The sequence below is a fragment of the Coregonus lavaretus genome (genome assembly GCF_964263955.1).
Source record: "Coregonus lavaretus genome assembly, chromosome: 28".
NCBI classification, from domain to species: domain Eukaryota; kingdom Metazoa; phylum Chordata; class Actinopteri; order Salmoniformes; family Salmonidae; genus Coregonus; species Coregonus lavaretus.
Window position 1 is genome coordinate 37006643 of NC_140015.1, and position 18755 is coordinate 37025397.

The 18755-nt window shown below is 45.5% G+C and overlaps 1 protein-coding gene across 1 annotated transcript; it reads left to right on the forward strand.

The window, feature by feature from the left end:
* Nucleotides 1–3654: 3654 nt before the first annotated feature.
* On the forward strand, nt 3655–18127 carry LOC311104060 (immunoglobulin lambda-1 light chain-like). Its single transcript, XM_084145719.1, has 5 exons — nt 3655–3710; nt 3814–4142; nt 6039–6072; nt 12456–12736; nt 17920–18127. Exons 1-5 carry the CDS (start codon nt 3671–3673, stop codon nt 17962–17964), a joined length of 729 nt encoding a protein of 242 aa, XP_084001845.1. The 5' UTR covers nt 3655–3670; the 3' UTR covers nt 17965–18127.
* The last annotated feature ends 628 nt before the right edge of the window (nt 18128–18755 follow it).

The window sequence follows — 18755 nt, forward strand, 5'->3', positions numbered from 1 at the left end:
AGCAGCTCTGATAGCGCTGTGTGTGATGTTTTGCTTTTGTACTTTGTTATTGACTTTTGCGAAGGCTATGATATTGAGATGGGTTGGAGTTGTGATGCCTGGAGAAAACACTCAGATGCCGTTGTTAACTGTTTCTGATCTAGATGAAGATGAACAAGTGGGACTGGATGGAGTATTGATGGATAGATATCCATTTTGAATATCCGATCATTTTTCAAATGTTTTTAAATATTAGTGTGATTTTAGTATTTTGTGATGAATCAAAGGGGGGTAATGGTATGTGATTCATTTGATATATAATTGTATATATCATTTTTAGTTGATATTGATGTTTTAATTTGAATGTGTTGTTTTGCAAAAGATACTGTTTGGTCTTTTATTTTCTTCCAGAAGCATATGGGAGAATGTGTAGAGGGGATTCAAATACTCAAACATGGACAATATGAAAGGACAATATGAATGGACTGGAGGAAGTGGAACAAGGAAGGTGTGGAAATGTTCTGATTCCATCATCAACGTTGCATTGGAAGTCGACACTGCTGAGGAGATGAAGTGTAGTGGACTACATTCCAGTGTCTGCAATGATATATAGACATATTTGCATGTGTAATACATAATTTGTGTCATATTCTTTCTGTATGAATTTTTGTAGAATGATATTTGCTGTTATTGGGTACATGTGGGGATCTCAGATGTTTTTGTTTATTTCGTGGATGCTTAGGGATATTGGGTCTAGACAGGGATAGAGAGAATCCACAGGAGGGTCCGATGGGTTGACCAGCCTGAATGTGGACATTTTTGATTGTATTTTGTTTGCTGAGGCTTTCATGTGTATTCAAATTGCATCACAGTTTCAAATGCATTGATAAAGATTTATGAATTGATCTGGAGTACTTAGGTGGTTGCCTGGGGCAGATGGGCCGTGAGAGAATTTTACTGTCTTGATTGATTGATGGATATTTGGAAAGAAAGCTGCCAGACAGGTTTTTTGCTCTCACACTCCATAAAGATTTGTTCATATTTCATAGAAATGTATTTACACTCCATAGAAAAATGTGTTTTTGGTTTATTGTTAAAGATACTCAATAAGAGAAATTGTTATTTGTCATAATCCTATTATTTTTGTTTTCGAGACTTAATTTGTCTCGAAGGGGGGAATATGTGGTGTCTAAGGAATTTATGACTTTGCTAACGTTTGCAAATGGTATCTTGGAGGATGTTGATTCAGCTTAGGGAAGCATCTGGGGAGCAGTTTTATAGGGGCACCCCATAAAACAGAGGAAGTCTGTTGTGTGGAGTCATGGGATTGGTCTCTAGGAGAGACCACCCATATCATGTTAAAAAGTATAAATACTTGGTTGAGACAAAGGAGGACAGAACATAATATTATTTTGGGTCATTGTTCTCCAGATGCCTGCAGATGTCTGTAAACTTACGCTGAAATCTTGTGATATAAATAAACCTTTATAATCAAAGTACAGTGTAAGCGGACTCCTTGTTCTAACAGCATAATTAGCATTATTATTTAGATACAACATTAGCCAAGTTCATTTACTTCTGAAACGAGACAAAACAAAGGCTACAAAACATTTCATACAAAAAACAGCTGTTTGATTGTAATAATAGCCACCTCATATCGCTATCTGTCGGATAACTAGAGGCTAGAACTGACCTGGCTGTGGTAGCTACTAGCTAGCTTAGCTTATTCATTCACTTCAGTAGAGAGGGGATGAAACATGTCGGTTACAATTCCAGCTCAGTACTGCGAATAAACACTAGTTTAGTTTTTTTCTGTTCAGTTGACAGCAGTTACCTTGCCAGCTACATCAGTCAACTCAATAGTAGCCAGTTTCTGCTCTGCTTGCTTTTATAACTTGGTGAAAGAGCGCAACACATACACACTGAACTATGCTCAACTCTCCCGGCTTTTTGTATCACATTGCAATGATAAAACTGGGCGGACAAAAATGCAATTTCAGAATGTGGGGGGGACAAGTTGCGCCCCTGGCTGCAATTATTAAATGGTTTAAACTGTTCTCTATTTTTAACATTAGATGTTGGACTCAGTATAATTTTCAGTATGAATAAGAACTATTTTCAGTATGAATAAGAACTATGACCCTGTAAGATTCAACTCAATATTAGGAAGATGTTCTTAATGTTTTGTACACTCAGTGTCATGTTATGTTTTACATTGTGCATCAGTGATCAGAATAAAGGCTGAAGTTCTGTCAAAGTCCACCAGAGGAAGACATAGGACCACCACTAATGACTGAGGATGGACCTACTCTACAGCAGGCCCAGTTGGTGCTGGTCAGACCACTGGTTTCAGTCCCACCCCAGTAAAACAAACACTGTATATATATTTTCTGTTGTATTTTTGACTTTATGTTTTTTTACCCCATATGTAACTCTGTGTTGTTGTTTTTATCACACTGCTTTGCTTTATCTTGGCCAGGTCGCAGTTGTAAATGAGAACTTGTTCTCAACTGGCTTACCTGGTTAAATAAAGGTGAAATAAATAAAATAAATAAAAAAACATGATGGTTTCATGTCTACTATCTGTAGTTATCAGAGTCATTCAGCAGGGACGTGTTCTAGCTCTGACACTGAGTTACAGGCAGTGATGTGTTGCTCTCTTTCTCCCCCAGGACACACCTGCTTCCCCTCCTCCTCTCCTTATTTATAGCTTCATGTAAATGAAGAGGTTATTTTATCTCCTCTCAGAACTGTGTGGGAGAGGAGGGGAGAGGAGGGGAGATCTGCAGGTGCCCGGAGAAGTGAACTGAAACTGAGGTTGCAGCTGACCAGAGCCCAAATGGCTCTTCATTCCTTTTATAGTGCACTACTTTTAACAAGGGCACTTGAAAGGACAAATGGGCTCTGGTCAAAAGGAGTACACTATAAAGGCTTCCACAGGCACTTCATAGACCTGCTCTGATGGGGGGACTGAGTAACTCATTCTTCTAGACCTGCTCTGATGGGGGGACTGAGTAACTCATCGTTCTAGACCTGCTCTGATGGGGGGACTGAGTAACTCATTCTTCTAGACCTGCTCTGATGGGGGGACTGAGTAACTCATTCTTCTAGCCGGCTCTGAGGGGTGGGGGACTGAGTAACTCATCGTTCTAGACCTGCTCTGAGGGGGGGGGGGGGCTGGGGAAAAACTAATTCTGATTGGCTGGGGCTGTGTCCCCAGTGGGTGGGCCTGGCTGTCAAGTGGGTGGGCCTATGCCCTCCAACGCCCAACCAAGGCTGCACCTTTGCCCAGTCATGTGGAATTCGTAGATTAGGGCCTAATTTATTTCAATTAACTTTTAATTCAATTCTTTATATGAACTGTAACTCAGTAAAATCTTTTAAATTGTTGCATGTTGTATTTATATTTTTGTTCATTATAATAATAATATTATTATTATAACTGTGGAAGTCTGTGAACCCCCAGATATGTAAATCAACAATAAAAGTAGCTGGTGATTGGTTACCTGCAGAGGCCCCTCCCTCTGGTCCTCCCTGGCTTGGTGATAGGTTAACTGTAGAGGCCCCTCCCTCTGGTCCTCCCTGTGTGTCTCCTTATAGGTGAGTCCTGCAGCCTCTCCTCTCCTCACACTCCAACCCTGCTCATCTCTCAGCTGGACAGTAAGGGATGTTCACACCACACACTGACAACATGCTGGGGACACTCGGCACTCTCATCACTGCTCTAACATGTAAGGAATTTACTCTATGTTCAATCTGAATCTAAAGAATTCATTAGAAGTTGTACATTCATGTATGAAAAAATGTCTTAAATTGTGTATTTTGTTCCCACAGATGTCAGTTGCCAGAAAGCAGTGATACAGACACCTTCAGTACTGACTGTCAGTACAAAGGGGACTGCCACTTTTCACTGTGACATTACTAAATCTGAAGGTTATTATGTAATCTGGTATAAACAGGTTCCAGGAGGAGCTCCTCAGTATGTGTTAAGGTTTTACCATAATCATGCCTCTCCTGATCAATATGGATCTGGTTTCTCCTCTGATCGTTTCACATCTAAAGCCACGTCTGATAAGGATTATCAGTTTATAATCAATAATGTGGAAGAGGAGGACTCAGCAGTGTATTACTGTCACACATGGGACAGCTCTGTTAAAGTGCACGTATCGCAGTGATATACACCATGACAAAAACCTCCTCCCCAAATACACTCACTTCTGCTTTCAGATGTTCTGAATATAAACACTAACTGAATGTCAAGTCATCCTGAACCAGTGTGTCTGCAGTAGGAGAACATGCCATGCTTGTGTTTTACACAAAACCCTTCCCACATTTAGTAGAACGTTGTCATGAACAATTACACCTAGTTGTCACAAACCATGAATCATAAAGTGATATTCCAGATGGTCCTTTCAGTCCTAACAGAAGACTCCATGTATCAGATAACCTCCATGATAGTAAGGCCCCTGGTTTACAGTAGAGACATATTACATCAGCAGTCATTTAGTGATATACTGTTAGTTCAGAACCCCACTATCAGGTCCAGATAATATTATAATAATATTATTATTAGGTATATTATGACATGCTGATATAAACTAACTAACGTCAAAGTAACTGAGAAGAAACAAAATACTGTTCTTTACAATGATACATTGAATTTGTCCTATCAGAAATATTTCAATGTTTTATAGTTTAATAGTCCATTTTCTCAGAAGCTGATAGGCTGAGATATAGAAGCCCCTCCCTCTGGTCCTCCCTGTCTCTCCTTATAGGTGGGTCCTGCAGCCTCTCCTCTCCTCACACTCCAACCCTGCTCATCTCTCAGCTGGACAGTAAGGGCCGTTCACACCACACACTGACAACATGCTGGGGACACTGCACTCTCATCACTGCTCTAACATGTAAGGAGTCTGACTTCCTGGAGGTTTTACTTCATGTTTTATTAATAATGAGTCTGTATGTTTCTCTTCACTACATGTCATCTTCTTATTTCCCAGGTGTCAGTGGTGTGACTGTGGTGACACAGAAGCCTCCTGTTGTGACAGTGAGGAAAGGAGACACGGCCACTATGGACTGTAACCTGGGGACTGTTAAGAATAGTGCCGCTCATTGGTATAAACAGGTTCCAGGAGGAGTTCCTCAGTATGTTTTACAGTGGTACAACTATAATTGGACCTCTGTAAAATATGGCTCCGGTTTCTCCTCTCCTAAATTCACATCTAATCATCAGTCTAAATCCGATTATCGTTTGATTATTAACACTGTGGAGGAGACAGACTCAGCAGTGTATTACTGTAACACATGGGACAACTCTGTTAAAGAGTATGTATCACAGTGATATATACCATGACAAAAACCTCCTCCCCAAATACACTCACTTCTGCTTTATGCGTGGCAGAGGGGTGAACTCTAAGAAACAGCAGTTGAAGTTTCCATCTCTACATGTCAAAAAGAGCATAAGAAGACATTGTCTGAAAGGAAACTGATGTTGGCTCTCTTGGTGTGATCATCATCATCATCATCATCATCATCATCATCATCATCATCATCACCATCATCATCATCATCATCATCATCATTATATCATCATCACCATCACCATCACCATCACCATCACCATCACCATCATCATCATCATCATCATCATTATATCACCATCATCATCATAATTATATCACCATCATCATCATCACCACCATCATCACCACCACCACCATCATGATTATATCATCATCATCAACAACAACAACAACATCATCATCATCATCATCATACTCATCATCCATCATCACCACCAACATCATCATCAAGTCAGACTGCATCACATAGATAGTGCATTAACTCATGGATTCAAAAGGACCAGACACCAACAGCAGAATATGATGCTATACTATATACTATATATTGTTACTTCATAGATAGAAACTCTAGAAAAGCCTGAGATGTTTGAAGAGAGAGTGAAGCTGTAACTGAATGGGATGTTTCAGTTCCTGTCCTCTCAGTAGTGAAAGTGAGGAGGTTTTTGTACGGCCATGAACACAAACTGAATCACTGTGGTATTCGGACCAGGAACCAAGCTCATTGTCACTGGTGAGTTCCCTTTATTTTAACCTTATATTTTTGTTTTCAAGGGTTTGTAATGCATCATAGTTAATAGAGTTAAAGTATGTAACATGATATTCTTACTTCATAATTATTTAATGTAAATGTGTACTGATTATCAAGGGTCATGGACACAATGTGACAACTTCATAGCCTACAGTATATCTGTAGTTGTTGATTTCTCATTTAAACTTAAAAACTTAAAAAATGTATTGCACTATTTGACCATGTAGGTTATTGCTGTCACTTGACAACACTACTCATTTATAATGTTTGTTGCTACTTGGCTACCTGCCAAACTATTCACGTTTTACTTTTAATAAACGTTTAATCAATCTCTGTGTTCAACAAATTTACCAACTTTTTAGTTTTGTCCTCACTCATCTTTTTTCGTTAAACTTTTTCACCCCGGACGTTTATCCCGAGACAGAAGAGTCATTTTCCTGTGCGTTTTAGCTGCCAACTTTACGTTATTTTCCTTTTTTCCATCGCAACTTTTTTCCCTTATTCAACTTTTTCACTCCGGACGCTTTATCTGGACATGGTTCATCAACATCTTCAACAGCCGAAGCTAAGTAGTAACATTAACATGATGTCTTCTAATTGCAGTCGCTGTACTCATAATATACAGGAGAACGATCGCCTTACGGCGAGAATAGCTGTGCTACAAGCCCAGCTTCAGACGCAATCGTTAGGCAAGGGTAATCTCAGTGTAGGAAAGGAAGAAACAGCGTCTGTGCCACCAGTAAGTACAGACAGTAACGTTAGTATAAATCCCCCCGCACAGTCCCCGCAGCCGGACAACTTTCTCATGGCTTCTGGAGGGAAATACTGTTGGAATGCTCAACCGGTGTCGCTCATTCAGCCGACAGAAACCTTCAACCGGTTTTCCCCATTATGTAGCGAGTCGGAGTCTGAGTCTGAGTCTTCTCTAGTCTCTACTCCTCCCGTTACGGGGTCTGAGACGCCGAAGGCTCCCACCATTAGCTCTGACAAATTGAAAACCCTAGTCATTGGCGACTCCATTACCCGCAGTATTAGACTTAAAACGAATCACCCAGCGATCATACACTGTTTACCAGGGGGCAGGGCTACCGACGTTAAGGCTAATCTAAAGATGGTGCTGGCTAAAGCTAAAACTGGCGAGTGTAGAGAGTATAGAGATATTGTTATCCACGTCGGCACCAACGATGTTAGGATGAAACAGTCAGAGGTCACCAAGTGCAACATAGCTTCAGCGTGTAAATCAGCTAGAAAGATGTGTCGGCATCGAGTAATTGTCTCTGGCCCCCTCCCAGTTAGGGGAAGTGACGAGCTCTACAGCAGAGTCTCAGCACTTCATCGCTGGTTGAAAACTGTTTTCTGCCCCTCCCAAAAGATAACATTTGTGGATAATTGGCCCTCTTTCTGGGACTCACCCACAAACAGGACCAAGCCTGACCTGCTGAGGAGTGACGGACTCCATCCTAGCTGGAGGGGTGCTCTCCTCTTATCTACCAACATAGATAGGGCTCTAACTCCTCTAGCCCCACAGTGAAATAGGGTGCAGGCCAGGCAGCAGGCTGTTAGCCAACCTGCCAGCTTAGTGGAGTCTGCCAATAGCACAGTCAGTGTAGTCAGCTCAGCCATACCCATTGAGACTGTGTCTGTGCCTCGACCTAGGTTGGGCAAAACTAAACATGGCGGTGTTCACCCTAGCAATCTTATTAGGATAAAGACCTCCTCCATTCCTGCCATTATTGAAAGAGATCGTGATACCTCACATCTCAAAATAGGGTTACTTAATGTTAGATCCCTCACTTCAAAGGCAGTCATAGTCAATGAACTAATCACTGATCATAATCTTGATGTGATTGGCCTGACTGAAACATGGCTTAAGCCTGATGAATTTGCTGTGTTAAATGAGGCCTCACCTCCTGGTTACACTAGTGACCATATTCCCCGTGCATCCCGCAAAGGCGGAGGTGTTGCTAACATTTACGATAGCAAATTTCAATTTACAAAAAAAAAAATGGCGTTTTCATCTTTTGAGCTTCTAGTCATGAAATCTATGCAGCCTACTCAATCACTTTTTATAGCTACTGTTTACAGGCCTCCTGGGCCATATACAGCGTTCCTCTCTGAGTTTCCTGAATTCCTATCAGACCTTGTAGTCATAGCAGATCATATTCTAATTTTTGGTGATTTTAATATTCACATGGAGAAGTCCACAGACCCACTCCAAAAGTCTTTCGGAGCCATTATCGACTCAGTGGGTTTTGTCCAACATGTCTCTGGACCTACTCACTGCCACAGTCATACTCTGGACCTAGTTTTGTCCCATGGAATAAATGTTGTAGATCTTAATGTTTTTCCACAAAATCCTGGACTATCGGACCACCATTTTATTACATTTGCAATCGCAACAAATAATCTGCTCAGACCCCAACCAAGGAGCATCAAAAGTCGTGCTATAAATTCTCAAACAACACAAAAATTCATTGATGCCCTTCCAGACTCCTTCTGCCTACCCAAGGACGTCAGAGGACAAAAATCAGTTAACCACTTAACTGAGGAACTCAATTTAACCTTGCGCAATACCCTAGATGCAGTTGCACCCCTAAAAACGAAAAACATTTGTCATAAGAAACTAGCTCCCTGGTATACAGAAAATACCCGAGCTTTGAAGCAAGCTTCCAGGAAATTGGAACGGAAATGGCGCCACACCAAACTGGAAGTCTTCCGACTAGCTTGGAAAGACAGTACCGTGCAGTACCGAAGAGCCCTCACTGCTGCTCGATCATCCTACTTTTCCAACTTAATCGAGGAAAATAAGAACAATCCAAAATTTCTTTTTGATACTGTTGCAAAGCTAACTAAAAAGCAGCATTCCCCAAGAGAGGATGGCTTTCACTTCAGCAGTGATAAATTCATGAACTTCTTTGAGGAAAAGATCATGACCATTAGAAAGCAAATTACGGACTCCTCTTTGAATCTGCGTATTCCTCCAGGGCTTAGCTGTCCTGGATCTGCACAGCTCTGCGAGGGCCTGGGATCGGGAGAGACACTTAAGTGTTTTAGTACTATATCTCTTGACACAATGATGAAAATAATCATGGCCTCTAAACCTTCAAGCTGCATACTGGATCCTATTCCTACTAAACTGCTGAAGGAGCTGCTTCCTGTGCTTGGCCCTCCTATGTTGAACATAATAAACAGCTCTCTATCCACCGGATGTGTACCAAACTCACTAAAAGTGGCAGTGATAAAGCCTCTCTTGAAAAAGCCAAACCTTGACCCGGAAAATATAAAAAACTATCGGCCTATATCGAATCTTCCATTCCTCTCAAAAATTTTAGAAAAAGCTGTTGCGCAGCAACTCACTGCCTTTCTGAAGACAAACAATGTATACGAAATGCTTCAGTCTGGTTTTAGACCCCATCATAGCACTGAGACTGCACTTGTGAAGGTGGTAAATGACCTTTTAATGGCGTCAGACCGAGGCTCTGCATCTGTCCTCGTGCTACTAGACCTTAGTGCTGCCTTTGACACCATCGATCACCACATTCTTTTGGAGAGACTGGAAACCCAAATTGGTCTACACGGACAAGTTCTGGCCTGGTTTAGATCCTACCTGTCGGAAAGATATCAGTTTGTCTCTGTGAATGGTCTGTCCTCCGACAAATCAACTGTACATTTCGGTGTTCCTCAAGGTTCCGTTTTAGGACCACTATTGTTTTCACTATATATTTTACCTCTTGGGGATGTTATTCGAAAACATAATGTTAACTTTCACTGCTATGCGGATGACACACAGCTGTACATTTCAATGAAACATGGTGAAGCCCCAAAATTGCCCTCGCTAGAAGCCTGTGTTTCAGACATAAGGAAGTGGATGGCTGAAAACTTTTTACTTTTAAACTCGGACAAAACAGAGATGCTTGTTCTAGGTCCCAAGAAACAAAGAGATCTTCTGTTAAATCTGACAATTCATCTTGATGGTTGTAAAGTCGTCTCAAATAAAACTGTGAAGGACCTCGGCGTTACTCTTGACCCTGATCTCTCTTTTGACGAACATATCAAGACTGTTTCAAGGACAGGTTTTTTCCATCTACGTAACATTGCAAAAATCAGAAATTTTCTGTCCAAAAATGATGCAGAAAAATTAATCCATGCATTTGTTACTTCTAGGTTAGACTACTGCAATGCTCTATTTTCCGGCTACCCGGATAAAGCACTAAATAAACTTCAGTTAGTGCTAAATACGGCTGCTAGAATCCTGACTAGAACCAAGAAATTTGATCATATTACTCCAGTGCTAGCTTCCCTACACTGGCTTCCTGTTAAGGCAAGGGCTGATTTCAAGGTTTTACTGTTAACCTATAAAGCGTTACATGGGCTTGCTCCTACCTATCTTTCCGAGTTGGTCCTGCCGTACATACCAATACGTACGCTACGGTCACAAGACGCAGGCCTCCTAATTGTCCCTAGAATTTCTAAGCAAACAGCGGGAGGCAGGGCTTTCTCCTATAGATCTCCATTTTTATGGAACAGTCTGCCTACCCATGTGAGAGACGCAGACTCGGTCTCAACCTTTAAGTCTTTACTGAAGACTTATCTCTTCAGTAGGTCATATGATTGAGTGTAGTCTGGCCCAGGAGTGTGAAGGTGAACGGAAAGGCTGGAGCAACGAACAGCCCTTGCTGTCTCTGCCAGGCCGGTTCCCCTCTCCACTGGGGTTCTCTGCCTCTAACCCTGTTGCAGGGGCTGAGTCACTGGCTTGCTGGTGCTCTTTCATGCCGTCCCTGGGAGGGGTGCGTCACTTGAGTGGGTTGAGTTACTGACGTGATCTTCCTGTCTGGGTTGGCGCCCCCCCCCCCTTGGTTTGTGCTGTGGTGGAGACCTCTGTGGGCTATACTCGGCCTTGTCTCAGGATTGTAAGTTGGTGGTTGGGGATATCCCTCTAGTGGTGCGGGGGCTGTGCTTTGGCGGAGTGGGTGGGGTTATATCCTTCCTGTTTGGCCCTGTCCGGGGGTTTCTTCGGATGGGGCCACAGTGTCTCCGGACCGCTCCTGTCTCAGCCTCCAGTATTTATGCTGCAGTAGTTTATGTGTCGGGGGGCTGGGGTTAGTTGGTTATACCTGGAGTACTTCTCCTGTCTTATCCAGTGTCCTGTGTGAATTTAAGTATGCTCTCTCTAATTCTCTCGTTCTCTCTTTCTCTCTGAGAACCTGAGCCCTAGGACCATACGTCAGGACTACCGGGCATGATGACACCTTGCTGTCCCCAGTCCGCCTGGCCTTGCTGCTATTCCAGTTTCAACTGTTCTGCCTGCGGCTACGAAACCCCTACCTGTCCCAGACCTGCTGTTTTCAACTCTTAATGATCGGCTATGAAAAGCCAACTGAGAGACCTGAGCCCTAGGACCATACGTCGGGACTACCGGCCGTGGTGACTCCTTGCTGTCCCCAGTCCGCCTGGCCTTGCTGCTATTCCAGTTTCAACTGTTCTGCCTGCGGTTATGGAACCCCTACCTGTCCCAGACCTGCTGTTTTCAACTCTTAATGATCGGCTATGAAAAGCCAACTGAGATTTATTCCTGATTATTATTTGACCATGCTTGTCACTTATGAACATTTTTGAACATCTTGGCATGGTTCTGTTATAATCTCCACCCGGCACAGCCAGAAGAGGACTGGCCACCCCTCATAGCCTGGTTCCTCTCTAGGTTTCTTCCTAGGTTTTCGCCTTTCTAGGGAGTTTTTCCTAGCCACCGTGCTTCTACACCTGCATTACTAGCTGTTTGGGGTTTTAGGCTGGGTTTCTGTACAGCACTTCGAGATATTAGCTGATGTAAGAAGGGCTATATAAAATAAATTGATTGAATGTCGCATACAATAATAATCTATTTAGTCAGAGAATGTGAAGGATACATAAAGTTGCATCAACCTTTAAAATGTTGGTCCCATGTTATATTAAATAATGATAAAACCATGTATATGGTAGTTACAGACAATGTTGCTACATGAATAATGACATTGTAGGCTACTACATTACAGTTGGTAACTCTGTTTTCTGGTTGAATAAGTAGGAGGATATACATTTGATTTTAAGCACATCTGACTACTTGATTATGTTTAAAGTTAGAGATCTAAACTCATTATTCACTTGCACAGAAATCTGCTTTACCTCCGCAAAGTCACACATTGGGAGTTTCTTAGAAAGTTTCAAAATAAGGCAAGCTACAAACAGACATAATGTGCAACATGTAACAATAGAATTACATGGTTTTATTTTTTATTCTACAGTATGATGCACACAACCCTGTTTCATTCTACTAACATATTTAATGATTTTGTGTAATGTTTCTTCTGCTCATTCCATTGGTCCAGACTCTACCCTCCCTCCTCCTGTCTTGACCATCCTCCCCCCGTCCAGTGTTGAGTTGAAGTCCAGCAAAGTCACCCTGGTGTGTCTGGCTAGTCAGATGGCCATGGGCTACGCTGATGTGAGCTGGACAGCGGGAGGGAATCCAGTCACGAGCGGCATCGCTACGAGTGGCCCCGTGCCGCAAGCCGACAAGACGTTCCAACTCAGCAGCTGTCTGACGGTTGACACGTCAGAATGGAACCAGGACAAAGTGTTCTCATGTAAAGTCACCGCGGGCTCCAATGTCACGGTTTCGGCCGAGGCAGCTCCTCCTCCTTGTTCGGGCGGGTTTCGCCGGTCGTCGTCTCCGGAGTACTAGCTGCCACCGCTCCATGTTTCCTGTTTGATTAGTTTTGTCTGTTAGCCACACCTGTCTTATGTTATGTCTCATTAAGCACCCTATTTAGTTTCCTTGTTGTTAGTGTAGTGTTGTGTGTAATTGTTTTGTGTCAGGTGTTTGTGCGTTACCCGTGTTTCGGTACGCTATTGCTATTTAGCTTCCTCCTCGGTTGAGGAGAGTTTTGCGCCCTGTGTTGTGCGCTCGTGTTGTGACGCCTGTGTGCGTCTTTTTGGCCTCTGGCTGTTTTGGATTTATTTTGCACTCTCCAGTAAAGTCTTGTTGGACTGTCCATCTGCTTCTGCGCCTGATTCCACACCACACCATTTCTAACATCGTGACAGAATTACACACTGATATGGAATCAGCAGGAGCACACGTCGACAGCGTGGAGGAACGTCTCCTGGGACAAGAGCATCGCATAAATCGGATCGGGCACGCTTTGGAGGGCGTCATGGACACACTTCGGCGATGGGAGACCAGCGGTGTTCCCACAGCCCCACCTGTTGCTCCTTCACCACCAGACAACCAGCCCACCCCTCTACCGGAACCCAGTGGAATTCGGCTCTCGCTCCCGAGGGCGTACGACGGCTCCGCTGCCGGGTGTCAGGGGTTCCTTTTGCAAGTGGAGCTCTACCTGGCCACCATACACCCGGCGCCCTCGGGATACGAGAGCGTTTCCGCCCTCATCTCCTGTCTCACCGGCAAGGCGTTGGAGTGGGCCAACGCCGAATGGAGGGGAATAGACTCCGCCACAGTCACCTATGCGGAGTTCTCCCGCCGTTTCCGTGCGGTCTTTGACCATCCACCAGAGGGAAGAGCGGCGGGGGAACGTCTATTCCACCTCCGACAGGGGATGAGGAGCGTTCAAGAGTTTGCGCTGGAGTTCCGGACTCTAGCGGCTGATGCGGGGTGGAATGAGAAGGCCCTCATAGACCACTTTAGGTGTAGCCTTAGGGAGGACGTCCGCAGGGAGTTAGCTTGTAGGGATGCTACATTAACGTTCGACCAGCTTGTGGACATGGCTATTCGTCTGGACAACCTACTCACGACTCGCGGACGTCCCAGATGGGGGCCTCCCATTCCACCCTCCAGCGCCTCCGAGCAGAGTCCGATGGAGCTTGGAGGGGCTGGCGCTAGAGGGAGAAGAGGTAGGAACCCGAGGGGGGCAGTCTCCTGCACCCAGTGTGGCCGCGGAGGGCACACCGCGGCTGGGTGCTGGGGAGGGTCCTCTGAGGGGGGAGATGGCAGGCCATACAGTGGGGAGTCCTCCCAGGTGAGTAGGCGCCCTACTTACCCAGAGCTTTCTGTCGTCCACTTTACATTACCTGTTTGTTTTCCACAGGTTGCACCTCATTCCCAGCATAAGGCCCTAGTCGATTCAGGCGCAGCTGGGAATTTTATAGATCGTAAATTCTGTGTTAAGTTAGGGATTCCCCTCCTTCCAGTCGATAAGCCTTTCCCCGTACATGCTTTAGATAGTCGTCCGTTAGGATCTGGGTGGATTGGGGAGCTCACAGCGCCACTTAGGATGATGACGCAGGGGGGTCATGAGGAGATGATTCAACTCTATCTGATTGACTCTCCTGCGTATCCGGTGGTACTGGGGCTTCCCTGGTTGACTACCCATGATCCTACTATTTCGTGGCGAGAGAAGGCTCTTAAAGGGTGGTCTGCTCAGTGTGAGGGGTTATGTCTGGGTGTTTCCGTAGGGGCGACCTCGGTGGAAAGTCCGAACCAGATGCCAGCACTGCACATTCCTCCTGAGTATGAGGATTTGGCACTCGTGTTTAGTAAGACCCGAGCGGCACGATTGCCACCTCATAGACAGGGGGATTGTGCGATAGACCTCCAGACAGGAGCCGCGCTTCCGCGGAGCCATGTGTATCCTTTGTCACAGGAGGAGAAAAGGGCAATGGAGACTTACATTGCCGAGTCTCTGAGACAGGGATACATACGGTCCTCTACTTCTCCCGCGTCCTCGAGCTTCTTTTTTGTGAAGAAGAAGGATGGAGGTCTGCGTCCGTGTATTGACTACCGCGGTCTCAATCAGGTGACTGTTAAATATAGTTATCCACTTCCGCTGATTGGGACTATGACGGAGTCATTGCACGGGGCACGGTTCTTCACAAAATTGGACCTCAGGAGCGCATATAATTTGGTGCGCATTAGGGAGGGCGATGAGTGGAAGACAGCATTTAGTACTACCTCCGGCCATTACGAGTATCTCGTCATGCCATATGGGTTAATGAATGCTCCATCAGTCTTCCAATCGTTTGTAGATGAAATTTTCCGGGACATGCAGGCGCAGGGAGTGGTGGTGTACATCGATGATATTCTGGTGTACAGTCCTACTCGGGCCGAGCATGTAGCCCTGGTGCGCAGGGTATTGAGGAGACTGTTGGAGCATGACCTGTATGTCAAGGCTGAGAAATGTCTGTTCTTTCAGGAGTCAGTTTCCTTTTTGGGTTACCAGTTGTCTGCGTCAGGGGTGAGAATGGAGGTGGACCGAGTGTCCGCCGTGCGTAATTGGCAAACCCCAACGACGGTTAAAGAGGTGCAGCGGTTTTTGGGTTTTGCGAATTACTACCGGAGGTTTATCCGGGGTTTTGGACAGGTGGCAGCTCCCATTACGTCTCTTCTGAAGGGGGGTCCGGTGCGCTTGCAGTGGTCGGCTGAGGCGGACAGGGCTTTTGGGAGACTGAAGGACCTGTTTACCTCGGCTCCGGTGTTGGCGCACCCGGATCCCACTTTACCTTTCCAAGTTGAGGTGGACGCGTCTGAGGCCGGTATTGGGGCCGTTCTATCTCAACGCTCGGGTACACCACCTAAGCTCCGCCCCTGTGCTTTTTATTCTAAGAAGCTCAGTCCGGCGGAGCGGAATTATGACGTAGGGGACAGGGAGCTGTTAGCCGTAGTACAGGCCCTAAAGGTGTGGAGGCATTGGCTTGAGGGGGCTCAGCACCCTTTTCTCATTCTGACCGATCACCGTAACCTGGAATACATTCGGGCAGCTAGGAGACTGAATCCTCGCCAGGCTCGATGGACTATGTTTCTCGCCCGGTTTGTGTTTAAGATCACTTACATCCCTGGGTCCCAGAACGGGAAGGCAGATGCTCTGTCCCGCCGGTATGACGCGGAGGAGAGGTGCGTGGAGTCCATTCCCATACTACCGGAGTCTTGTCTGGTGGCACCGGTGGTGTGGGAGGTCGATGCGGAGATCGAGCGGGCGTTACGTACCGACCCTAGTCCTCCACAGTGTCCGGTGGGTCGGACGTACGTCCCGCTCGAGGTCCGGGATCGGTTGATTTATTGGGCTCACACGTCTCCCTCCTCTGGACATCCGGGTATTGGTCGGACGGTGCACTGCCTTAGTACGAAGTACTGGTGGCCAACGTTAGCCAGGGATGTGAGGGTTTATGTCTCCTCCTGCTCAGTGTGTGCCCAGTGTAAGGCACCCAGACACTTGCCCAGGGGTAAATTACAGCCCCTGCCCGTTCCACGACGACCCTGGTCTCACCTATCGGTGGATTTTGTTACCGATCTTCCCTCCTCACAGGGGAATACCACCATCCTGGTCGTTGTGGATCGGTTCTCGAAGGCCTGTCGTCTCCTTCCCATGCCGGGTCTTCCTACTGCCCTACAGACCGCTGAGGCTCTATTCACTCACGTCTTCCGGCATTACGGGGTACCCGAGGATATAGTGTCCGATCGAGGCCCCCAGTTTACCTCCAGAGTCTGGAGAGCATTTATGGAACGTTTGGGGGTCTCGGTGAGCCTTACCTCGGGTTACCACCCGGAAAGCAATGGGCAGGTCGAAAGAGTCAACCAGGATGTGGGTAGGTTTCTGAGGTCATATTGTCAGGGCCGGCCGGAGGAGTGGGCGAGATATGTGCCCTGGGCCGAGATGGCACAGAACTCTCTCCGCCACTCCTCCACTAGACTAACCCCCTTTCAGTGTGTATTAGGGTACCAGCCGGTTCTGGCACCGTGGCATGAGAGCCAGATCGAGGCCCCCGCTGTGGATGAGTGGGTACGGCGCTCGGAGGAGACGTGGAACGCTGCTCACGTCCATCTGCAGCGTGCCATACGTCGACAAAAGACGAGCGCCGACCTACACCGCAGTGAGGGGCCAGTGTACGCACCTGGAGATCGAGTCTGGCTCTCAACCAGAAACCTACCCCTCCGCCTGCCCTGCCGGAAGCTGGGTCGGCGGTTTGTGGGGCCTTTTAAAGTCCTGAGGAGATTGAATGAGGTGTGTTACAGGTTAGAACTACCTATTGATTACAAGAATATTAACCCCTCATTCCATGTGTCTCTCCTCAGGCCGGTGGTAGCTGGTCCACTCCAGGACTTCGAGATTGAGGAGACTCCTCCGCCCCCGTTGGAGATCGAGGGGGCTCCGGCGTACACTGTTCGGACCATCCTGGATTCGAGACGCCGGATGGGGGGTCTCCAATATCTCGTGGAGTGGGAGGGGTACGGTCCGGAGGAGCGGTGCTGGGTGCCGAGGAGGGACATTCTGGATCCGTCCCTGATGACCGAATTCCATCGTGGTCATCCTACGCGCCCTGCTCCGCGTCCTCCTGGGCGTCCCCGAGGCCAGAGGCGGCGCGCGGCTGGAGCCGCGCGTCAGGGGGGGGGTACTGTCACGGTTTCGGCCGAGGCAGCTCCTCCTCCTTGTTCGGGCGGGTTTCGCCGGTCGTCGTCTCCGGAGTACTAGCTGCCACCGCTCCATGTTTCCTGTTTGATTAGTTTTGTCTGTTAGCCACACCTGTCTTATGTTATGTCTCATTAAGCACCCTATTTAGTTTCCTTGTTGTTAGTGTAGTGTTGTGTGTAATTGTTTTGTGTCAGGTGTTTGTGCGTTACCCGTGTTTCGGTACGCTATTGCTATTTAGCTTCCTCCTCGGTTGAGGAGAGTTTTGCGCCCTGTGTTGTGCGCTCGTGTTGTGACGCCTGTGTGCGTCTTTTTGGCCTCTGGCTGTTTTGGATTTATTTTGCACTCTCCAGTAAAGTCTTGTTGGACTGTCCATCTGCTTCTGCGCCTGATTCCACACCACACCATTTCTAACATCGTGACATCCAAGTTCGCTGAGAAAGGCATCAAGAAGTCTGAATGCAGCACTGAATAGTTTGAGAACCATTGTAATGTCAATTTGATATTCTACATCGCTTTTCAAGTTATTGTTAATGCATCAGAAGGTTTACCTGCATATATACACTCGGGTCCAAAAAAGAGAGAAATTGCTACTAATACTGATATCATAGGCTAGGCTATATGATAAGTAGACTCTGTATATTTTAAATGTGTTGCTTTGCAGATTTATAATAGAGGAATTGTTAGAGCTTTGCTGTATTGTGGATATTCAATAAAGAGCATTGTAAAGAACAAGTGTTTGTATTTGAGCATGTTGATGAGCATCATTGTTAGTAGCACTAAATGAGGGGGAATTTAACTGAACCAAAATACAGTAGCCTGCTCTCTGACATTTGTCCAGATCCAGAAATTGTTGATCAACTATCCAGGATGTAGGGCATGTTTACTGTAATGTTAATGAATAACCAGAGATGGACCAGAGGTTTAGTTTATATTAGAACTTCACATTATTGAGAACCTTTCATTAGTACGATATGATTGTATTATAAGATTATTCTAAAAGTACCTATTTAATAATCATCCATATCTATATAAAAAATAAAAAATATTGTAAAGAAAGCATGTGATTGGGGATCACATTATTTCCTGGCTAATTTTCTTGTACTATCATATTTCTCTGTATGATGAATTAAAAGAACAGTACAATAGCATGATATATTCAATATATTCATAGTTTATAGTTACAATATTCAATAGTGTTATAAACTTGATTCTTACTACGATGTACAATAACATTTTAGTCATTAATATCTTTGCCAGCAGGTG